The sequence below is a fragment of the Balaenoptera musculus genome, chromosome 17 (assembly GCF_009873245.2).
Source record: "Balaenoptera musculus isolate JJ_BM4_2016_0621 chromosome 17, mBalMus1.pri.v3, whole genome shotgun sequence".
NCBI lineage: Eukaryota > Metazoa > Chordata > Mammalia > Artiodactyla > Balaenopteridae > Balaenoptera > Balaenoptera musculus.
Genome location: NC_045801.1, coordinates 57,317,686 through 57,341,672, shown reverse-complemented (window position 1 = coordinate 57,341,672; position 23,987 = coordinate 57,317,686). Strand labels below are relative to the sequence as shown.

Genomic DNA, 23,987 nt, shown 5'->3' with positions numbered 1-23,987 from the left:
GGAACAAGGGGTGTCCTCCTTCCCATTGTGGGGATGGGCAATCGGTCCCAAAGTGTGGTCCCCAGACCAACTGCATCAGTAGCTCTTTGGAAGTTGTTAGCAAAGCAAATTCTCAGCCACCCCAGGCCTACAGAGTCAGAAACTCAATGTGGGCCTGCTAGGCAGAGGCATTTAATAAGCCCTCCAGGTAGCTCTGAGGTACACAAAAGTTTAAGCCAAGCATGTATTAAAAATCCTCTGCCTCTATAGAGAGGTCAGGTGAGGTCATAGAATGTGCCACTTGCAAGTGCTTACTGATGAAAGAGGACACTAGAATCAGATCACAGTTGGCTCCAAATGTCACAGTGGGATGAGGGAAGTAGAAATGGGGAGGATGAAAGAAAAGGGGGGCTTGCCTGGTGGCTCAGTGGTTAGGAATCCGCCTGCCAATGCAGGGGACACAGGTTCGAGCCCTAGTCTGGGAAGATCCCACATGCCGTGGAGCAACCAAGCCCGTGCGCCACAGCTACTGAGCCTGTACTCTGGAGCCCGTGAGCCACAACTACTGAGCCTGAGTGCCACAACTACTGAAGCCCGCGTGCCTAGAGCCCATGCTCCGCAACAAGAGAAGCCACCGTAATGAGAAGCCCGTGCACCACAACTACTGAGCCTGCGCTCTACAGCCCGTGAGCCACAACTACTGAGCCCGCATGCCTAGAGCCCGCGCTCCACAACAAGGGAAGCCACCGTAATGAGAAGCCCGTGCACCGCAATGAAGAGTAGCCCCTGCTTGCTGCAACTAGAGAAAGCGTGCGCACAGCAACGAAGACCCAACGCAGTCAAAACTAAAATTTTTAAAATTAATTAATTAAAAAAAAAGAAAAGAAAGAAAAGGGGATTGTAACTAAAGCTAATGCAGATGGAGGAGGTGGGACACCTACATCCATGAAAACAGAAGGTTGATTAGATGAGCACTGTTCACTTTTTTTTAATTAAACAGATTCCAGATATGAAACAATTTAACAGGTTTACAAAACAAAGAAGAAATAATAATTCCTTTTTCTAATCGCAAACATTTAATGGATTTCTTACACCAACCTAACATTGTTAGGAAGAGCAACTGAAAACTGGTGACAGTTTTCACAGCTTGTTTAGAGTAGAATTCTAGCTCCTACTTCAGAACAGTTCAATTTAAACATCTAAGATAAAAAAATAAGAAAACATCAGACCAACTTCATTTTGTAAAAATATACTTTACCTCATAGCAGGCATGCTAATTGAGTGTTGAATGGAGCGTATACTAAGAGGCAGCATTAAAAAGAGATAGAAATGGAGTTAGTAAAGTGGTGATTAGACATTATAAAAGGCAAACAAAACTTAGTTTTCTAGGAGCTTGTTCTTCTGGCACCATGAAGAATTACCTGCTTTTTGAGGTGGAGGGGATCACAATTATTTCAACATAATTTACTTTTATTCATGAGCCAATTTAATTCTAGCAGTTAATAGAGCTAATGATAAACTTTGCATTCTTACAGCACTTTGAAAATTGTCGAGTGCTTTCACCAGTACCTGTAATGAATCTAGCATCAAGGCTCAAAAGTTAATAATTTACAGGTCACAGCACAATCGTGAATGGAACTTGGGTCTTTAAGACTCCTAATCCAATGTTCACCACCTCCCCTCAAAAAATGAAGCACACACATACAGGTATACACACACACACACACACACACACACACACACACACACACACACAAGAGAGACCACAGAAGGGCTCCTGCAGTCGTTTTTCTCCCACATACTTGTTACCAGAACAGGAAGGTTTCAAAGTCACTATTTGACAACTTCAAGTGACTTTAAAATTACGTATCACTTCTTAGTGGTAGTCATAACCAGTTTTCTAGTAAGAGACACCTGTACTTCATCTCAAACTAAATGTCCTTATAGGTCATTCAAATAACATTTGACCCCCTGTTTTACCAGGACCAGCTTTTTATTCAAGGGCAAAGCAGTTCACTGACCATTCGGGTTCAAGGTTATCTACCTCCAGCCATCTCCCATTGAGACTACCTCACAAGATGAAAGTACCTCAATTCTTGGGCTCACTAAGTCACTGTATGTACCCTGCTGATACTGTTAACATGCTTATTAGCATTTTGACCACTGACACAGCATTTTGGGGTAAGCTGGACAGTCCAAGGTATCAATTCCCAATTATATTTAAATACTGTGTGTGTTTATGATTTAGTTTTCTCCAAGATTCCGTTGTCACAAATGACAATGTGTTTCAATGTAGCTCCTCAAATCTAGTTCTGCATTAGTATGGAGTATGATCTTGATATGAATCAAAAGAAGCTGACAGCTCATACAGTCAAATAATCAGTAAAATATTAGGACATCTTCGTACTTAATGTTGTACACAATACAGGAAAAGATCCATTGTACCTCAGCATTCTCTCTTCCTATCACAGTGGTAGATACCTTGGACATAAGACTATATTCTGGGAGGAATTTGCTAATTCTTTTCCTGCTTGATTTCTTGCAGTGTGCTGGATCCATATTTTAAAGACAGAGATTAATAAAAATCACCTTTCTTAGTTTACAATACCAGAACTCCAAAAGCTACCTGCCCTTCCTTGGACCCTTCTGAAAAAGCTGCCTCTGTAAGTCACATTCCCAAAGCCACCTTCCACCATCACCAATATAATAAGTGGGTCAGTAGAGTTCCACCCACCAGAGCTAACCTCCTGGTAATTTACAAATTGTTTAGACCAAATTGAAAAAAAAATTTGATTTGAGATAATTAAGATTCCTATCCTGGGATTTTATAATTAGAACACTAAGCCGCTGGTCAGTTAGTGGTAGGTACTTGAAGCAGAAAGTCATGTAGTCTTCGATGTTGAGGAAGACATTTGGGGGGACCAGGTACAAGCTTCAAGAATGCAGAGGAAACCAATTCCCAAAGAAAGAATTGCATATAAGCACAGAGAGAGGTAGAGGAAATGAAGGAGAGATGACCATTCAGGGAAGAGGGCTCAGGTGGTAGAGGAATGGGTTTCTTGGTTTTTTGGGGTTCTAGAAGCTACCTTGATTTCTAACAGCTTTTCAATGAGCTGGACTAGTCTGGGTGGGGCCTGGGCTTGCTTCCTTTCCTCTCCTTGGATTCCAAAAGAACTTTCATTCTATGCAACACGTACACTTTTCAGGTGAGCGAAGTCACATAGTTTTCTGTTCTTCCTAACCAAAAGACTTTGCTAGGACATTTTGGCAGAAATTACCAAATTCTGGCAAAAGAAGGTGCTTAATGGCTGAACATGTGATAAATTATTTGTCCATAGGACTCACACATTGAATTCAACAGTATCAACAAAATGAGGAAATGGGTGGATAAAGCAAGTATAAATCTCAGAAACGCACAGTTAATTCTAGTCACTGATTCTCCCTAAGCACCTATGTAAAAGATCATTTCCTCCAATGGCCAATTGTGGATACTGTGACCCTTTAAACAGCCTACAAACTAGTCAAAAGGGACTAGGGCAAAGGCAGAGTGAAAAGAATGATCATAAAAGTGAATTGTAGATGCATCAAGTTGACTATCAATTCCACATCCAGCGCACAAATTAATTCAGGATTATCCTACATAAGAAACAAGTCCTGAGGTCATAAAAGCTGAAAAACTGAATTGTAAAAGTCACAAAGTCGCATGGAATTATCAGGGGATGGAGAATTAACACAAGAAGACAGTGGAGAGCTTATGCATGGCTCATCAACGGATCTTCCCTGCATTAGGTAGGAGAAGGACGGTTGGTGGAGCGTCAGTGCAAGGGGATATCAGGAGAATGGGGGAAACTGCCAAACAGGGTAAACAGTCAGGAGAAGACACTCAATAATGTTGGAAATACAGACAATTTTTTAAAATATTTTGTTTTTACAGTATTACCATAGGAAAGGAATACCAATACACTTTCAAGAAAACCAAGATAGAAATGATAATTTGGGGCCTTTAAGTTATTAAGTACCTAGAAGGTGCCAGTGATGTTTATAATATGACTTAATGTTAAAAATGAACACTTTGAGAATTCTAAGAAACAGTGCAGCATCTCTTGTAAAGGACTTTAGGGTCTTTACAGGATCATGACAAAATCATCCTTGCTGGTGTTGTGTTTCAATTAGCAGTTAAGGCAAAGAAAGAATTTAAATATTTGAGTACCATGAAGGATACATCCACTAAATACGTTTAAATGGGAATGTATAGGAAAAAGCAAGGAAATGATTACAATAAGGTGTTTATTTTGTGATAAATTGCTGAGTTGAATTTCCGTATGTTTTACATTTCACAATAAGAAAAGATTAAAAATACACCCACTGAACAGAGAATGAAATCAATTAAATTAATACAAAGTCAAGGTGTTCCCACTTTTGAGGTAGCCATTACAGCAGGAAGAACAAGGAGTACATATCAATTTCAAGTCCACCCAGTTATCTGAACTTCTCTACAATCCCTATTTAAATGAAATTCCACTTTGTTGGTGGCTAGTCTGTAATCTAACAATTGGGCAGCTGTCCTTGCATTTCTAGCTTCTCTATGGAAGGTTACACAAGCTTCAACTTGCCTCAACTTACACATCATCTCCAATATCACTGAAGTTTAAATATAATACGGAAAACTTCAAAAGCACAAAGCCACGTTGCTGCTGGACCAGAACTGTCTCTAACAGATATATTGTGAGGATTTGTTATCATCTATGAAGTTTAAACATAATATGGAAAACTTCAAAAGCACAAAGCCATGTTGCTACTGGACCAGAATTGTCTCTAATAGATATATCGTGAGGATTAGTTAGCATTTATAAAGCAAACTTTATGAAAACTTTTTCCAGTTTGATTTTGGCCCTCAAAGATAGTAACCTATAATCAAAGTAGGAATGTAAGTCTGGGTTCCTCAAAACACTGAGAAAAAAAATCAAAGAGGGCAACCTGATTCTCACTCAGAAAACACAAAGTACTTCGCAATCTAATATTTACTCTTACTTTGGAAAAGTTATTCTTCTAAAAAGCTGAATTGATTTTTTAAAGTTTCCTTGTTTCTTACATAAGTGTTTGATCTTTTCATACCTAATAATAATAAAGGGGGAGGGGTAGAGGGAAAAGAAGAAGGAAGGAAGTAGTAAACAGAAGATAGAGAAAGAAGTTAATGGCCAACATGTCTGAAAGCTTATCTGTGTATTACTATTCCCTTTTGCCCTCAAAATAATCTCTTGATCATAGGTGATGAACCAAAGGAACTGCTGGACAGTGCCTGTAGGGCCTAAGTCTTAAACTATCATTGCTCTGGGGAGGCAGAACAATGCAGAGGGTAGTGCAGGCTCCTGAACCCGGGTGTGCCTGGGTTCAAGTCCTGGCCTTCAGCCACGTCGCTATATGACTTTGAGGAAGTCACTTAACCTCTCTGTGTCTCAGTTTTCCTCATCTGTAAAATCAGAAAAATAATAGCACCTGCTATACATAGTCATGCCTGAAACACAGTTCACCATTATTATTGTTACGGATGGCTTTAACTGAAACACACATTAATATTTATTTCATTTTATATTATTTTCTTTAAAGCTTTCAAATTTCACCCAGCTATTATTTTGGTTGGTAACTTGAACCCTAGAGTCTAGAACAGTGCCTGGCACAAAGCTGTCATTCAATAAATACTTTTGAATGAAAGAATGAATAAATAATTGCAGTAACTAAAATTAGGAAACATGGGCATGAAAGGTAGAAAAGTTCATTAAAGCTTTTCAAATTCAAATCAAAAGGTACTCTATTACAACAAGAGAAAAGAGGTCATTTCTCTTCCTATTAAGTGGTAGACATTTTCAGCAAAATGGAATCTGGAATGACTTTAATGAGTCTGAAACCAACAACAACAAAAAAATATCTAGAGGTTTACACGAAGAAACACACATGTCAAAAGGAGAAATTTCCTTTGAAGATAAAGGCAAAGTTAATTACATTTCCTCCTAAGTATATCAGAAATATTTGACTAACGAGGCTACTGAATTATTAGAGCATGCTATTAATAACATGAAAATTGAGGTTTACACTGGCACCAAGTGAAATGAGAAGGCTCTTCTAAAGTTTCTCTCAAAAAAAGTAAAGGCATGAGTCAACGTTTGCCATGTATGTGTAGAAAACAAGCCAACAGGAGAGGAGTGACTATGAACACACCACCTGGGGAAAAGCTGTCTGTCCCCAAAGGGCCTCCTTTGGCCTCCCTGCCGCTGACACCTGATTGTCAGGGCGTCAAAAACAGACATCTCTATCTCTGTCTCTGTCTCTCCCTCTCCCTCCTTCTCTCTCCCCCTCTCTCTCCCCTTCTCCCCTACCCTCCCTTCCTCTTCCTCTTCCTTACTCACCCACCCAAGGCATACGGCAAATATCTATATCCCAAGTGCTAACTTATTAATTGATAATGTAGTACAATTAAAACTGTTGCTGACACTATTCAAGTCAGCAAAATATCCGCAGTTCCAGCAGAGAGCGAAATCACTGCCACAAGTCTGCTGGGTTAGCATGGACTCGGAACAAAGGGTAGTTAACAAGATTACCCAACTAATTCAAGCACTTGCAAAAAGGGGCCCCCTGCATCCATCTCCATGGGAGGAAAGGCCTTGCTGCTGGGATGGAAACGCTCAAATCTGCTGCCCAAGCTCCCCTCCTTGCACAGCTCTTGGGGGCACGTGGCCAGTGTTTGCCTCTGTGACTCACTCATCTAAAAGATGTGGGTTTTCCTTATGTTTTCTATTGTATATGCTTTTATATACTTCTATTATATGTTTCCATATATTTTCTATTACATATGAACCCATTAAATCAGATTACAATCAGGACATCTTGATCTAGAAATGATTTTTTAAAGTGACTCTACCCAACTTTTAATCTGTAAGAAATAATTCCAAAATTTAGTTCTCAAAAGATAACCTTATATCTCCCATTTCCAAATTACAATATAAAGCCTTACTTTAACCTGCATGTATTGATACGCAATATATTATTCATTAACAACCAGACTGAAAATGGTAGCGTATAATCTCAATTGCATTTTTTAAATGAAATGAAAAAAAGTGACTGTGTAAGCAGCTAGAAGAGAGCCGCCCAACTCAATTTATTTCTGGTGAATTAAAAAGACAGAGTATACTGAGCCATACTTATGTACATCTGCTTAATCTTCTCAAAGGTACAGAAAATATCATTCCTCAACAGCACTTACAAAGTTTTATATCTTTGTTTACATCTAACATTGTTTTATAATCAGGTATTAACAGGGCTCTTCCATTCTTAACTCATTCCCAGGCCCTACTTCCCTCCCCCACTCCATCCACTCAAAGATTTCAAGCTCTTTCCGAACAAGAACCGTGTCTGGTCTAGGTTACATCCTTTAGACCTGTCCACGATAGGCACCTTAATGTTAGCAGAATGGATTATGTTAGTGAATACATCCTCACACAACTCAAATAACTTTAGATAAAACTGTCGTAACAGTTTCCTAAAGCACTTAGGCCATTTTCAATTGAACACCAAAGATACAGAATCAATTCCTATCACTGATTTCTTGGGTTTTTTAGCACAATTTTAAACTTTAAATAGTTCAACACTTAGGGACTTCCCTGGTGGTGCAGTGGATAAGACTCCGTGCTCCCAATGCAGAGGACCCAGGTTCGATCCCTGGTCAGGGAACTAGATCCCACATGCATGCCGCAACTAAGAGTTCACATGCCACAACTGGGGAGCCCACTTGCCACAACTAAGGATCTGGAGAGCCGCAACTAAGGAGCCTGTGAGCCACAACTAAGGAGCCCACCTGCCGCAACTAAGACCCAGTACAACCAAATAAATAAATAAATATTTTAAAAAATAGTTCAACACTTAGAGTTTGTTTATCCCCATGATTTACTCTGACTTTCAGGGCTCAGTGTCATTAAGAGAGAGCCTCAGCTATAAGTACCTATGTGATTACTTAAGAAGGCACAATGCTAGGCCACAGCAAGTGACCACTTGAGAAGACAATTCACATTAATAGGAACAGAGATGGAGACTAGTATATTATCCTTCCTGCTTCCATTCAAAAGACCTTCCTCCACCTTAGTTTTCTCTGACTACTAACTGGATACTCAGAGAGTCTGTATGGGAGAGAGAGGAGAGGTTTGCTCAGTATCACAAAGATTCCTTCTATAAGGCATGGTTTGGGCTGACATCTTTTTAATGTACTTTCTTTTTTGGCCTAATATACTTTATTTTTCCTTTTGCAACCATGAAATGTTCTTGTGTGCATAATTATAGAATACAACCAGTGTAAAGAAATAATAAAATAGTAAACACTATAAGCTAATAAAACAAGTACTAAAAAGTGCTGAGTCATGGTATATTTTATCTTAGGCATATTTTACTGCAATAAAAAAATTTCAGAGTAACCTGTACAGGACAGAAGACTAACATTGTGAGACAGTACATATGCTGTCTATTACAACCACATAATGGGACCCAGGTGAAGGAAGATTCCAACATCCTGACAAAGGCACCAAAGAAATTAAAGCATCAAAAACAAACAAACAAAGTCAGACATTAAAAGGGAGGAATTCTGCATGCCATGGTAAAGCTGCTTCTTTTTACCAAAAAAAAAAAGGAAAATGTCAAAATCATTTCCATATCCCTTTGAACCACAGTGTCAAATTATTCTCCTTTTAAATGTATCCATTACCCATGGTATACGAGAAACCCTCCCTTGAAAATAGGAATGCACCAGAGAAAAGATATTCCAAAAGGCAAGAAAATTACGTAGTAGACAAACACAGCCATCCAATGTGGCATCATAATGTAAGCACACTTGTCTTAAACGAGAGCTAGGCTGCGGTGATGGTTCAAACTCTCCTTACCTAAAGGAATGTGAAAAGGCTTGCAATCTGCAAGAAGCCAGAGTAAGCATTAAAAAAGAAAGGAAGTTCTGGTAAATCTAAAACAATTAAATAACCTACTTTTTAAAAGTTGTGTAAGGTTTTAACTGAATTCTAAAGGGCTACACAATCGAGTCAGCACAGAAAGAAAAGAGAGCACCTAAGAGAAGTATATATAACTGTCAAAAGGGTTTAAGAGAGCTGTGTTGTTTATTACATTGTGTTGAAAATGATAATAGTCCAAATACAATGAGCAAGTCATTTGGTTTTTTTGGTACAAAGTATAATACCAATTAGCCAAACTTATTCAACCAACAAAATTCTGGTTGTAAAATCTACTTTCCCCACAAATGGAAAACACAAAGTCATGCAATCTGAAGGATTTTTTTTTTTTAAACACAAATCTTGCATGCCAACAGAAGCACAGACGATTTAATCCACATTTGTCATTTTCAGCACTATTTTAATCCACATGGTGGGTGGCGCAAGGCATGGGTGGACACAAAAGCACTGTGAAGTGGTTTTACCAAAATGGCCAGAAAAATTCTGCAGACGCACTGAAAATATAAATACAAAATAAAAAGCAACAGCTCAAAACAAGATTTGGGCCTCGGTAGGAACATAAATGGTACAAAGCAATGCACAAACGAGCATGTTGTAAGCACACCATGGGATAAAGATGTACCTCCCGGAAGTGAAGGCAGGACTCGGTGCTCCCGGACTCATCCCCATCAGACACCAGGCTCCGCCCACAACCACAGGTTTGCAAACACATACTTACCCGGTGTGATCAAGAACGACTAAAAGGACAAAATTCACAACCAGAATTTTTCAACAACCTTAAATGTATTCACAAGATGATCAGTTTGAAGGCTATGCCTAAAAGAATTTAGGGAAGCATTTCAGGTCCTGGTTTGAAGGAATGCCCTCCCTCACTCAAACAGAGAGGAATCCAGCATCAGTCAGAACCAGGCAGGAAACAAACGCAACCATGATAACAGATTTTAATTTGCCTCAGCTTAATTAAGCCAGGAAAAATGAGGACGTACTTTACATCTTCCAGCTTTTTGGTGATGACTGATCCAACAGATGAAAAAGCAGCTGAAGCCTTCTGTCCAGCCTGAGATAAGGTTTCAGAGGTCTTCTTGTACCTATATTAATTTATAAAAGGACAAAGCAAAGAAAGTAAGCTAACCTTTCCAGTATCAGTTATTTAGAATTCAGTGACGACCACCTCTTGAGAACTCTCAAAAAAAAAATTTAGAACATCTAAAATTCTTCACGACCACCAGGTCAGCATGATCACATCATCTTTTACTTAACCATCATTTCAGATACAACCTTCTGCAGTGCTCTAGGACAGCCAGAAAGATAGAGGCCTATAAAGGCAGGGCCAAAGAAATCCGGGTAAGGGCTAAAAATAGTCATGGAGCCAAGATCAAAATGAACCATAGGTTGAATGAAATTATATCTCTTTATTTTTTCCCTTTTCCACTTAAGCTAAATAAAACAAAAATGAAATCAAATTCCTCACATGTCTTTCACAACTTTATCTCCTAAAATGGGGCCAGAAGCAAGGTAGGACCCATGGGTACTTCTTATTATCCAAATCAATTTTGGGGGCATAAAGATTTTTTTTCAATTTTGCATATCTGTTGAGCTACCAAATAAGGACCAGTGTATTCTCAACGGGGTACGTAAAAGGTACAATACTTCAAATGACTTGAGTGGGATATTTGCTATAGCACAAAGGTATAATTTACCATCTCCCTCCTCCCATCTACACAGGGATTAGTGAAGGGAAAAACTAAAACAAAAACGAGAGAATATGGTACTTGCACCAAAGAGGTTAAGATCCCCACACTGTAGAAAGGAATGCTCAGGCATTTTTACTTACCCCGTCAAGATCAAATACTAAAAAAAAAACAAACCCAGTTTATGATGATACAGAGAATGGTGTCCTGCATGTTTCCCACTGCCTACTTATATGGGTAGAAAGTGGAGGTGGTCACCCTCGTGCTGTCATGTCAGGACACAGTCAGCCTCACCGCTGCTGGTCACCAGCTCGGCAGATGGGACTGAACAGAGAACACAGTTCAGAGACTGTTACTACAAGCCTGTTCCTCCTTGTGCCGGGAAACAAAACTGCATCATGACAATGTCGTATCAAAACTGTGTGACCAAAAAGACCAAAAGATTAAGGGGTGGTCCTCTGCCACCAGCACACATCACAGACGGTGACCTGAGAGTCTTATGGTATGTATAGAACAGGGTTAAAAAAAAAAAAAGACTGGCTCTGTACTGGGCCAGACGTGAGTTCAAATTCTGCCTCCATACTTTGAGAGGTTTGTGACCTCAAAACTTATCTGATCCTGTTTCCTTATCTAGGGCCATCTCACTACCCACTCTACTGGGTTATTCTGAGGATTAAGCGACTCATGTATATATCTGGTAAGTCAATATATAACATTTTTAGAGCTTAGATTTTATTTCTGCAACTCACGTATGAGGCTGGTTTTCTTTCTATTCCCAAGAACAGTCTGAAAGACTGAAGTTAGAGAAGGGTCAGATACACTTGAGAATGGGGGGACGGGGGGTGGAACGGGCAGTGCCCTGCACAGTACAGAGAAAAGCTGCAGAAACGTCCTTAGTGCCTTTCGATCCCGTCCCCAGAAAAAAGGGCAAAGTGTCCTTTACAGTTTCTAGAACAATGTAGAATCAAGGGAACGTACGCAGACGTGGCTGTCACATCTTGCCACCCTTTGGCAATGTTCTGTTTTAATTCCTGCAGCGAATTGATCCCGAGTTTCCGCTTGATCTCCGTTAGGTGCTTCTCTTTTGCTGCTAACACTTGAGACAGAGTCTGGATTTCTTCTTCTACCTGTGAGGAACGGGGTTGGGGTAGGTATACAGTCATTCAAAAAGTTCAGGTGGTTAGCACAAAACTGTACTCAAATTTCTAGTCATTTTAAAACATTTTTGATTCATTTATCTGCCTCTTTAAAAACAACACATGATATGTTGTTATGTAAACCAGTTACATGTTGATCTCTCCTGTAAAGCTGCTTTCCTCTCTTCTCTGTATTTCCATCTTGAGTCGTCCCCAGCCTTCTCCCCCTCCTTACTCAGTTACCTCACAGAGGCTGAGGGCTCAAACCTCTACACAGATAATATTCATACTCTAACAGCCACTCTCCCGACTGCTGGGTCTGCATTTCCAGCTGAACACTGCTGCTTGAATGCCCATAAAAACTCACATTTGTGTATTAAGTCAAACTAATCTCCATCCCCACCAAGATACACACAACCATGCCAAATCAAAATCCAACTTTCTTGCGTATTTCATATGAGTTTATACGCTAGTATAAACCGGAGCTCACCCTGTCAGCCTCCGTACCTGCCAAAGTCACAAGCACAAATAAATCACACTGTCTCCCCCAGAGAGTCCTGCAGAGGTGTGGACCCTCTGATGCTGACTGACCAGCCTCAGCTTGGTGGTTAGAAATGCGCTCCCGACCCAAGGTCAGCCAACCCATCAAGTGGCCACCAGCCAGTCTCATTCAGGAATGTAGTTTAAGGGCTTCCCTGGTGGCGCAGTGGTTAAGAATCCGCTTGCCAGTGCAGGGGACATGGGGTCAAGACCTGGTGCAGGAAGATCCCACATGCCGCAGAGCAACTAAGCCCGTGCGCCACAACTACTGAGCCTGCGCTCCAGAGCCCGCGAGCCACAACTACTGAGCCCACGCACCTAGAGCCCATGCTCCGCAACAAGAGAAGCCACTGCAATGAGAAGCCCGCGTGCAGCATCGAAGACCCAATACAGCCAAAAATAAATAAATAAATAAATTTGTATATATTAAAAAAAAAAGGAATGTAGTGTGAGAAACTATGATCACGTTGAGAGTAGAAGCTTGGATAAAGAAGCCCTGAAGTACAGGTGGGGCTCAGTGAGATTTTGAGATGTTACAGAAGCTTAAATATACTTGAGGGGCCAAAACTATAAACAGAAGCTATGAAGAAAAAAAAAAAAAGACTTACAGAGTAAAGGAAAAGCCTAAGCCAGGAAAACAGAGGGAAAGGGAAGACCCACAGAGAGAAACAGACACCAGGTGGAAAAGACTTTTGTCCCAGGAAGTTGAAAAAGTGGGTCCCTAAAATACAGTTGGCCTTCTGTATACACGGGTTCCACATCCACAGATGCAACTAACTGCAGACTGAAAATATTCGGAAAAAAAAAGTTCCAAAAAAACAAAACCTGAACTTGCCATGTGCTGGCAGCTATCTACATAGCATTTACATTGTACTTACATAGCATTTACATTGTATTAGGTATTATAAGTAATCGAGAGATGATTTAAAGCGTATGGAAGGACGTGCATAGGTTATATGCAAATACTGCACCATTTTACATAAGGGACTTGAGCATCTGTGGAATTTGATATCCACAGGGGTCCTGGGATGAACCCCCTGCAGATACCAAGGAACGACCATACATTCATTAATATTCAAGACCCTTAGAAGAATGCTTCTCTTGGCTTGTGGCAAAGCCATATTCTTAGTCTTGACCTACACAACACTTCTATGAGCTCAAAGACAACATGGCCTGTAAAAACAACAGAGTATTGTTAAGCGAACTGACAGTACTCAACAAAAGGAAAGAAGGATAAATCAAATGTGATGTGGCGGCAGCTGCCAAAAAAAAAAAGAATAGCATACTCTCAGATGGCCTTAATTAGAATACAGGCCCAGAACAAAAATAATCCTCTGTGCTTATGAGACAGGACCGCACATATTGTACCCTTTTGGGAAGTCACAGTTTGAGAAGTATTGACAAAATGGAATATGAGAAGAAAAGGGCAACAGGGATGAATAAGGTTCAAAATCAAGTAAATTAAATGACTTGCCCTAAGTCACCAAACTAATAATGTAGGAACCAGAATTTTAACTCAGGTTTTCTGACTCCGCTTCTCAGTTTACTGGCTAATTCTCATTGCACATTGTTAGCTTTTTAATATTTCTCTTTACCTGAACTCCAAATTTCAGATACTTCAAAGACTAGACTTAAAGGTTAAGTTTTCTACCCCTTGACCCATCCCTGAAGTATTCACTTGCCCTAATGAAAGTCAGAAGGAAAGACCCCTGTAAATCTTTCTGAGCAATACATGACCCAGTACATTCCCTGCTTTTGTTGTTGATTGTGCTAACATACCTACCTAGCTCAAGCTCAGAATACCACAGCAACAATTCCTTAATTATGGAATAATGAGTGGAAAAGTTACTACAAAGCTATGGTAATTAAGATTGTGTTGTAGAACTAAGAGTCCAGAAATAAACCTGCACATTTATGGTCAACTGATTTTCAACAAAGGTACGAAGATAAGTCAGTGGAAAAGAGTAGTTTTTTTTCCACAAATGGTGCTGGGACAACTGAATTTCCATATGCAAAAGAATGAGGTTGGATCCCTAAGTCAGACCATATATAAAAATTAAGATAGATCAGAAATCTAAATGAAAAAGCTAAACAATAAAACTCTTAGAAGAAAACACAGAGGTAAATCTTAATAACCTTGGATTAGGCAACATCTCTTAGATATGATACCTCAAGCACAAGCAACCAAAGAAAAAATAGATAAATTGACATCATCAAAATTTAAAACTGATGTGCTTCAAAGGACAGCATCACGAAAGTAAAAAGACAACTAACAGAATGGGGAAAATACTTGCAAATTATATATCTGATAAGGGTCTAGTATGCAAAATACATAAAGAGCACTTACAACTCAATCACAGAAAGGCAAATAATCCAATTAAAATGGACAATGGATTTAAATAGACATTCTGCCAAAGAAGATATACAAATGACCAATAATCATATGAAAAGATGGCCAATACCATTCATTAGTAATTACAGAAGTGCAAACGAGATACTACTTCACCCCCACTAGGATGGCTGTAATCAAAAAGACAAACAATAACAAGTGCTGACAAGGACGTAGAGAAATTGGAACCCTCATACATTGCTGGTGGGAATGTAAAATTGTGCAGTTTGGCAGCAAAACAGTTTGACAGTTCCTCAATAAGTTAAACATGGAGTTACCATATGACCCAGAAATTCCATTCTTAGGTATATAACAAGAGAACTGAAAGCTTATGTTCAAACAAAAACCTGTACATGAATGTTCACAGTAGCATTATTCATAATAGCCAAAAAGTAGAAACAATCTAAATATCCAACAACTGATGAATGAATAAACAAAATGTGGTATATACCTATACAACAGAATATTATTCAGCCATAAAAAGGAATGAAGCACTGATATGATTACAACATGGATGAACCTTGGAAACATTATACTAAGTGAAAGAAGCCTGTCACAAAAGACCACATGTTGTTTGATTCCATTTATAGGAAATGCCCAGAATAGACAAATCTATAGAAATAGAAAGTAGATTAGTGGTTACCAGGGACTGGGGAGAGGGAGGATTGGGAGTGAATGCTAATGGGAACAGGGTTCCTTTTAGGGGTGATAAAAATGTTTTGGAATTAGGCAGTAGTGATAGTTGTATAACCTTGTGAATATATATAAATCAAGAACTGTACACTTTAAAAGGATTAATTTGATGGTATGTAAATTATATCTCAAAAAGGAGTAAAAAAACTAATGTTTTTTATCTCCATTTTATTTAATTTCTACAACTATTTCAAGCAGTGACTCTAATGTAAAAAACTGAACATTACCATTTGCTTTAAATGTAAATAATTTTATTATATCTAATTATTATCATTATTATGATATCATTATGATTATTATGATAATGCTGTGATATCACAATGTCATATATGATATGAGGTAAAGTATAGTATATCTGCCGTATCTCATGGAGTTTTCAGAAAAGTTGGATAAACTTCTGATAAAACATGAATACTATACAAATAAAAGGATAAATGCACATGCATCAGAGTTCATGAAGACCTGGACACAAGACCCAGTGCCGCAGTGCACTACCTTATGACCTTAATCTCCATAATCTTGGATTAGGCAATGGTTTCTGACATGTGACAACTAAAGCACAAGTCACCAAAGGAAAAACAGATAAATTCAACTTCATCAAAATTAGAAACTTCTGTGTGTCAAAGGGTGAAAAGGAAAACACACAGAATGGGGGAAAACGTTTACATATTATATGTCTGATAACTTCATTTGTTAAATAACATTACATAATCTATTGGGAGATTCAGACCTATATTAAGTGCTATTACTGTTAAGTTAATATTACTGATAATGACATAATTATACTGAGAGCAGGCAAGGATTTGGAAAAACTACTCTCTCACATACTATGAGAAATCTTCTGGATAGCATTTTGGCCTTGTTGGTGTACACGGGAATGACTCTGTGACCTTAAAACCCAGTAGACCCAGGGATTCTACTTCTAGGAATTTATTCTAAAGAACTAATTAAAGAGGTGCCTAAAGGATTATATGTAAGTACTTCCATCAAAATACTGTTCATAATAGCAAAAAAGGAAAACAACTAAATGTTTATAAATAATACGTCCTTTAACTAAAAATGAGCTTGAAGCAATTAAAAAATGGGCTATGCAGCAATTTAAAATGATGTTTTAGAAGATTATTTACTGGCACAAAATTTTTTTTGAAATTCAGTTAAGTGAAGAAAAGTTATAGATGTGTATTCTGATGCCTTCATAAAATACTGAAATATGTTATAGCAATACATACATAGCAAAAAGTCTGGAAATCTGGAAACAGATAATCTAAAACTTTTACGCTGTAGGTAATTTTTTTTTTTTTTTTTTGCTGTAGGTAATTTTAATTTTCTTTGATTTTTTTTTTGTTTCTGCACTAAACATAAATAACTTGTGGAAAAAGTATTTTTGTTTTCTCTTTTCAAAATAACAATATTAGGCATGTACCACATACTCAATATTTTTAATTCTTACTTTCCTCGTAGGGCTTATCACCAATCTGCCTTACCCATCCTATCCCCACCTAGTTTATAAAAGCTGATGTAAAAAAAAGTGGATTGAACAAACAGATAAGTGAAAAGGAAACAGGAAACCTGAACAACACTATAAACCAACTAGAGCTAACAGACATAAATAGAACACCTCACCCCAAAACAGTAAATACACCTTCTTCTCAAATGTACACGGAACATTCTCCAGGACAGAGCATATGTTAGGCAACAAAACAAGTCTCAATAAATTTAAAATCATACCAAATATCTTTATCAACCATAATGGAATGAAACTAGAAATCAAGAACAAAATGAAAATTGGAAAATTCATAAATTTATCAAAATTAAACAACACACTCTTAAACCACCAATGAGTCAAAGAAGAAATCACAAAGGAAATTACAAAATACCTTGAGACAAATGAAAACAAACACACAGCATATTAAAACTTATGAGAAGCAGTAGGAGTAGTGCTCAGAGGGAAATTTATAGCTGCAAATGCCTATATTAATAAAGAGGATCTCAAATCAATAACCTAACTCTACACCCTTACAGATCTAGAAAAAGAAGTGCAAACTAAACCCAAATCTAACAAAAGGAAGAGAATAATAAAGATTAAATATAAGCAAAATAGAGAATAGAAAAACAATAGCAAAAAATCAATGACGTCAAAGGCTGTTCCTTGAAAAGATCAACAAAATTGACAAACCTTTAGCTAGACTGACAGAGCAAAAAAAAAGAGAAGATGCAAGTAACTAAAATCAGAAATAAAAGTGGTGACACTACTACCAACCTTATAGAAATAAAAAGGATTATAAGAAAATATTATGAACAACTGTATGCCAACAAACTAGATAAACTAAATGAAATGGATGCAATCCTAGAAATTCACAAATGGTCAAAACTGACCCAAGAAGAAATACACAATCTGAACAGATCTATAACATGTAAAGCAATTGCACAAATAATCAAAAATCTTCCAAAAAGAAAAGTCCAAGACCAGAAGGCTTCACTGGTGAATTCTACCAAACAAAGAAGAAATAAGGCCAATTCTTCTCAAATTCTCCCACAAAATAGAAGAGGATGGAAAACTTCCTAACTCATTCCAAGAGGCCAGCCATTACTATGATACAAAAGCCAGGCAAAGATATCACAAGAAAACTTCAAGTCAATCTCTCCCATGAATACAGGTGCAAAAATACTCAGCAAACTACTAGCAAACCAAATCCAGAAGCATATTAAAAGGATTATACACCATGACCTAGAATACATACACCTAGGATAAAGTGGGATTTATCCTAGGAATGCAAGGATGATTCAACATATGAAAATCAATCAATGTAATATACCATATTAACTGAATGAAGGGAAAAAATACATGATCATCTTAATAAGGTGCAGAAAAGCATTTGACAAAACCCAACACCCTTTCATGAAAAAAACACTGAACAAACTAGGAATAGAAGGGAACTTCCTCAACATGAATAAGTGCATTTATAAAGAAATGAAAGCTATCTCCATACTGAATGGGGAAATATTGAAAGCATTTCCCCTAAGATTAGGAACAAGACAGGGATGCCCACTGTCACCGCTGCTATTCAACATAGCACTGGAGGTTTCAGCCAGATCAATAGGGAAGAAAAATAAATAAAGGCATCTAAAATGGAAAGGAAGAGTAAAACGACCTTTAATTGCAGATAACATTATCTTATATAGAGAAAATTCTTAAATAATCCACAAAAAATCTATTAGAGCTAATAAGCAAATTCAGCAAAGTTGCAGGATACAAGATTAACATGGAAACTTCAGCTGTATTTCTATACAGTAGCAATGAAAAATCTGAAAAGTAAGAAAATTCCATTTATAATCACATCAAAAAGAATAAAATACTTCAGAATAAGGGTAACTAAGGAAGTATAAGATTTGTACACTGAAAACTATAAAACATTGCTAAAAGGAATTAAAGAAGACCTAAACAAATGAAAAAACACTCCACATTCATGGAGTGTAAGACTTAATATTGTTAAGGTGGCAATACTCCCCCAAATCAATCCTCATATTCAATAAAAGCCCTATCAAAATCCCAATGGCATTTTTTGTGGGTAGAAAAGTAGATTCTAAATTCATATAGAATTGCAAGAGACCTTAAATAACAATTTTGAAAAAGAAGAAAGTCACACTTCTCGATTTCAAAACTTACTACAGAGCTATAGTAATCAAAAGAGTGTGGTACACTCAGAAAGACAGACATATAGATGAATATATCAGAATTGAGAGTCCAGAAAGAAACCTTTACATCTATGTGAAATGATTTTTGACAAGAATGCCAAGAGCATTCAGTGAGGATAATCTCTCAACAAATGGTGCTAATAAAACTAAAGTCACATGTGAAAGAATGAAGTTGAACCCTACCACAAACCATACACAAAAATTAACTCAAAATGGATCACAGGCTTAAATATAAGAGAGAAGTTTTAGAAGAAAACATAGTGTAAATCTTCATGATTTGAGTTTTGGAAATGGATCCTTAGATATAATGCCAAAAGGACAAGCAACTAGAGAAAAAATACATTGGACTTCATCAGACTTTAAAACCTTTGTGCATTAAGACACTATGAAGAGGGACCTCCCTGATGGTCCAGTGGCTAAGACTCTGTGCCCCCAATGCAGGGGGCCCAGGTTCGATCCCTGGTCAAGGAACTAGATCCCACATGCTGCAACTAAGAGTTTGCATGATGCAACTAAAGATCCCGCGTGCCGCAACTAAGATCCAGCGCAGCCAAATAAATAAATAAATAAATTTTTTTTTTTTAAAGACACTATGAAGAAAGTAAAAGGACAATGTATGGAATTGGAGAAAATGTTTGCAAATTACATTTCTAATCAGGGTCTAGTATCCAGGATATAGGAAGAGCTCTTACATCTCAACAACAAAAAGACAAATAATGTTTTAAGAACGTGGCAGAGGTTTGAATAGACATTTCTCCAAAGAAGGCATATAAATGACTAATAAGCACATGAAAAGATGCTCAATATCATTCATCATTAGTGAAATACAAATCAAAACCACAATGAGATACCACTTTACACTCACTAAGATGGCTATAGTCAAAAAGACAGAAAATAAAAAATGTTGGCAAGGATGTACAGAAGTTGCTGATGGAGATGTGAAACGGTGTCCCTGCTGTGAAAACAGGCTGGCAGGTCTGAAAAAAAAGTTACACATGGAATTACCATGTGATGAGCAATTCCACTTCTGGGTATATCCCAAAGGAATTAGAAATAGGTATTCGAACAAGCAGTTTTCCACAAATATTCCCTAGCTCAGTATCTACAATAGTCAAAAGGTGGAAACCACCCAAATGTCCATCAACAGATGAACGGATAAACAAAATACGGAAGATAAATACAATGGAATATTATTCAGCCACAAAAAAGCAGTGAAGTACCAATACAAGCTCAACAAGGATGAGCCTCAAAAACATTATACTAAAGGATAAAAGCCAGATACCAAAAGTCACATGATATGTGATTCCATTTAAATGAAATATCCAGAATAGGTAAATCCATAGAGAGAGAAAGCAGATAAATTGTCGCCAGGGGCTAAGGAAGGGAAAACTGGGGATGCCAGCTTAGTGAATATGAGGTCTCCTTTGGATGTGCTAAAAATGTTTGGAGCTAGATAGAGACGATAATTGCACAGCATTGTGAATATGCTGAGTGCCACTGAACTGTACACTTTACAATGGTTAATTTTAAGAAAAAAAAAAAGGGAGGGAGGGAGAGAGGAAGGTATGGAAAGAAGGTTCGAAGTACCTCTATCCACAACACTGCCAAGGGGAGAAAAAAGTCAGTGAAGCAGCTGAAGAGCCAAGCGCATCGGGGTTAGTGAGGTCACTTAGAAGATATTCACTAGTAGCCCTCATCCATTTCCCACTTCACACCCTACTTCTCAGATCCACTTTACCCGTACGTACCTTCCCTCATATAAAAACCAACTGATCTCACACTCCCTCATCTCTCCCCCACTCAAGATCTCTAGGAGAGTAAACACATGTTGCTTTCTCTGCCCTGAAACTGACTCTACGATATTACCATGTGCTTTAGAAAAACAAATGACAATATATTAACTGCAAAACATGAAGTTCCAGAAGGAGTGCGCCTTTACCTTTGCAAGTTCCCTTCTTAGCTCTTCTCGCTCCTCCTCTGATAGGGTCTCAGTGGCACTGATAGTGGCAGCAACATCTTCTCCTTCCTCGGGTACTGGGTCTGTTCTCAGTAGACCTTGTTGGAGATAAAAAAAAAAAAAAAAAAAAGTCTGTAAGGTATAAAAGCTAAGTAAAATTCTCCTTTGGGCTCCTCCACTGCCCCAGCCAGAATAAAGCCAATTCGGTTTGAGCCACACCTCATTTTTCTGCACCTTCAAATGATGTGGCTTTCCCAGGACCGCCACCAAAAAAAAAAAGTCTGACCTAACCACTAAAAACCACCAAATGACACCCTACCAAAATATGAATTTAAAAAATACAGCACCCTCTCTGCTTCTGTTCATTTCTCCAGTCACAATATACTTACTGCAAAGCAGAAGAGTTAAGAGGCCAAGAATGGGATCTTCCCAAGGCTTTAAATGCGTAACGAGTCAATCAGCATGACTAATAATTCATAGTAACCAAAGGAAGGAGACTGTAAATGTCTTTAGCTTCCTCTACTAATCAGATTCAACTCTTTTTTTTTTTTAAAGATTTATTTATTTTATTGATTGATTGATTGATTGCTACGTTGGGTCTTCGTTTCTGTGCTAGGGCTTTCTCTAGTTGCGGCAAGCGGGGGCCACTCTTCATTGCGGTGCGCGGGCCTCTCACTATCATGGCCTCTCTTGTTGCGGAGCACAGGCTCCAGACGCGCAGTCTCAGTAGTTGTGGCTCACGGGCCCAGTCGCTCCGCGGCATGTGGGATCTTCCCAGACCAGGGCTCGAACCCGTGTCCCCTGCATTAGCAGGCAGATTCTCAACCACTGCACCACCAGGGAAGCCCCAGATTCAACTCTTAACAGCCTCAATGAAGAACTGTCTAAAGAAATTTTATTCCATTTCTTTCCCTTAGTTAGTGGAAGTAGGAGACACCTTCTGGATCTTTTTAAAAATATGTATCTCATCCAGATACCCTTTTAAAAATCCTAAATTATATACTCAGAGAAATGACCAACACCCACATAATATTTCTACCAAAACACTATTTATGACCAATCCTGTCACACCCATTGCCCTGGAATAGAGCCAACGTCTACTCATCCATCAGGAAGAACTCGGTATTTTCAGAGAGTAGCCAGGAAGGCACCTGCCTCTCGGCAAGTCTCCCCTCTCTTCTGCCCAACCAACCAAGTACAAGGCTAAGAGCGTGGGCAGTGAGGCCCCTGAACCTTGGGTGTCAAATTTAAGAGGGCACTAAAAAAACTCAATATAAATTATTTTAATATTTTAATGTAATATTTTTTAAAAATCAAAGTTAATTCAAAGAATCCATGGTGAACAAAGTGCCAAATTTTTAAATAGACAGGCTCAGTATGGCTGATTTTTCCTTTTGCCTCAGGCTCCAAAGGTGGCTTTTCACAGCACTGTTACTGATTTTGTCTTTATTTAAAATGTTAGTATGTTGTTCATCATGGATTCCTTCAATTTTAATCTTCTTAGAACACTGCATTTACATAATACTCATCTTGATTGCAGGGCTTTTTGATGCCCCCTTAAATGCTACACCTGAGGCGAGGGCTCGCTCGCCTTACCCTGGTCACCGTCCTGCCATCCATTCCCATTCCCCAGCTGTGGGCGTTCACAGTCTCCTCTGGCAACAGCTTTTTTGCACAGGGAACCAGGAAAAGGTCTCCTCCTCTTCCTGCTCTTGGCCTCTTTCTGCCAGTGAGCATTCCAGGGATCATACTGTTCCCCACCAGCCCTCACTTCTGGGAAGGGCTGGTTCCACCACAGTGGCGATGTGGCATCCGCCCAAAGCAAGATGCCAGGTGGCAGATGACAGACTTAAGAGGCAGGCAGAGAGGAAGACCGAGAGAGAACAAGCACGCTCTTCGACAAGCAGCCAGCGCCATGGCAAGCCCAGGAGAAGAATACGTACGTACATTGTGTAAAAGGTACAAAGACACTTGCACATGATCTATTGTATATTAACTGCATAAGAGTGGTTGATAATTACAATAACAATAATCAGTAGCATAACAGTGCCTACCTGAAAGGTGTTTACAGAATTGTTAAAGGCATAAAAGTAATACAAAATAAAACAATTCAAAAACCACAAACTAGAGTGGCAAATAGGATCTCCTTCAAGTCCTCTCATGCAAAGACAATGCGTGACAGGTACAATCAGTGGATGGAAAGTCTCAATGAATAGCTGCTTCTGCGGGTCTCCTCTAAAATATCTTCAAGCAGATTGCCCAAGTACTGATAGAAATCTCATCATGTCACGCTCCAGCTTAAAATGGTTCCTTTAGTAGCTCCTTGCTGTTTTCAAAGCAAACTTCAACCCCGTAGTTTAGCACACAAGCCTCACTGGCCCCATCCCCTGCTATCTGGCACTGGAACCTCTTACTCCAGCTTGAGTCATATCAAACTGTGGACACAGTGCTGTGCCATGTACGGCCAGAAACCACTGAGGAGGGTCCATGTGCACTTGCAAATGTATGCCCTATACCAGATTATTCGACAAAGGAGCGTGAGACTGAGGATGGGATACAAGCATACAGGCAGCAATTGTATGAGGCAAGAGAATAAGAACCACAACAGAGTTCATTACAAACATTGTTTTATTTTTAATGTTTTGCTCAGACCCTCTCAAGTTCTCCAACTAGGACAGGACCCAACAAAGCGCAACAAAACTCAGGTGCTGGGACTTCCCTGGTGGTCCATGGTTAAGGATCCGCCTTCCAATGCAGGGGATGCGGGTTTGATCCCTGGTCAGGGAACTAAGATCCCACATGCCGCGGGGCAACCAAGCCTGCACACTCTAGAGCCTGCGCACCGCAACGGAGAGCCTGGGTGCCGCAACCAAGATCCGATGCAGCCAAATAAATAAATAAACA

General features: G+C 38.8%; 1 protein-coding gene across 5 annotated transcripts in view; it reads right to left on the bottom strand.

The window, feature by feature from the left end:
- TPD52 (tumor protein D52) overlaps positions 1-23,987 on the bottom strand; it is a 123,101-nt gene that overhangs the window by 7,858 nt on the left and 91,256 nt on the right. For 2 of the 5 annotated variants that reach the window (XM_036830178.1, XM_036830175.1), the window contains exons 2-6: positions 21,066-21,181; positions 11,651-11,799; positions 9,968-10,069; positions 8,901-8,927; positions 1,238-1,279 (exon numbers count right to left, since the gene is read on the bottom strand). In XM_036830178.1, coding sequence (XP_036686073.1) covers positions 1,238-1,279; positions 8,901-8,927; positions 9,968-10,069; positions 11,651-11,799; positions 21,066-21,181 — 436 coding nt within the window. The remainder of the gene's footprint in view (positions 1-1,237; positions 1,280-8,900; positions 8,928-9,967; positions 10,070-11,650; positions 11,800-21,065; positions 21,182-23,987) is intronic. The other 3 variants (XM_036830179.1, XM_036830177.1, XM_036830176.1) reach the window with 2 other exon arrangements.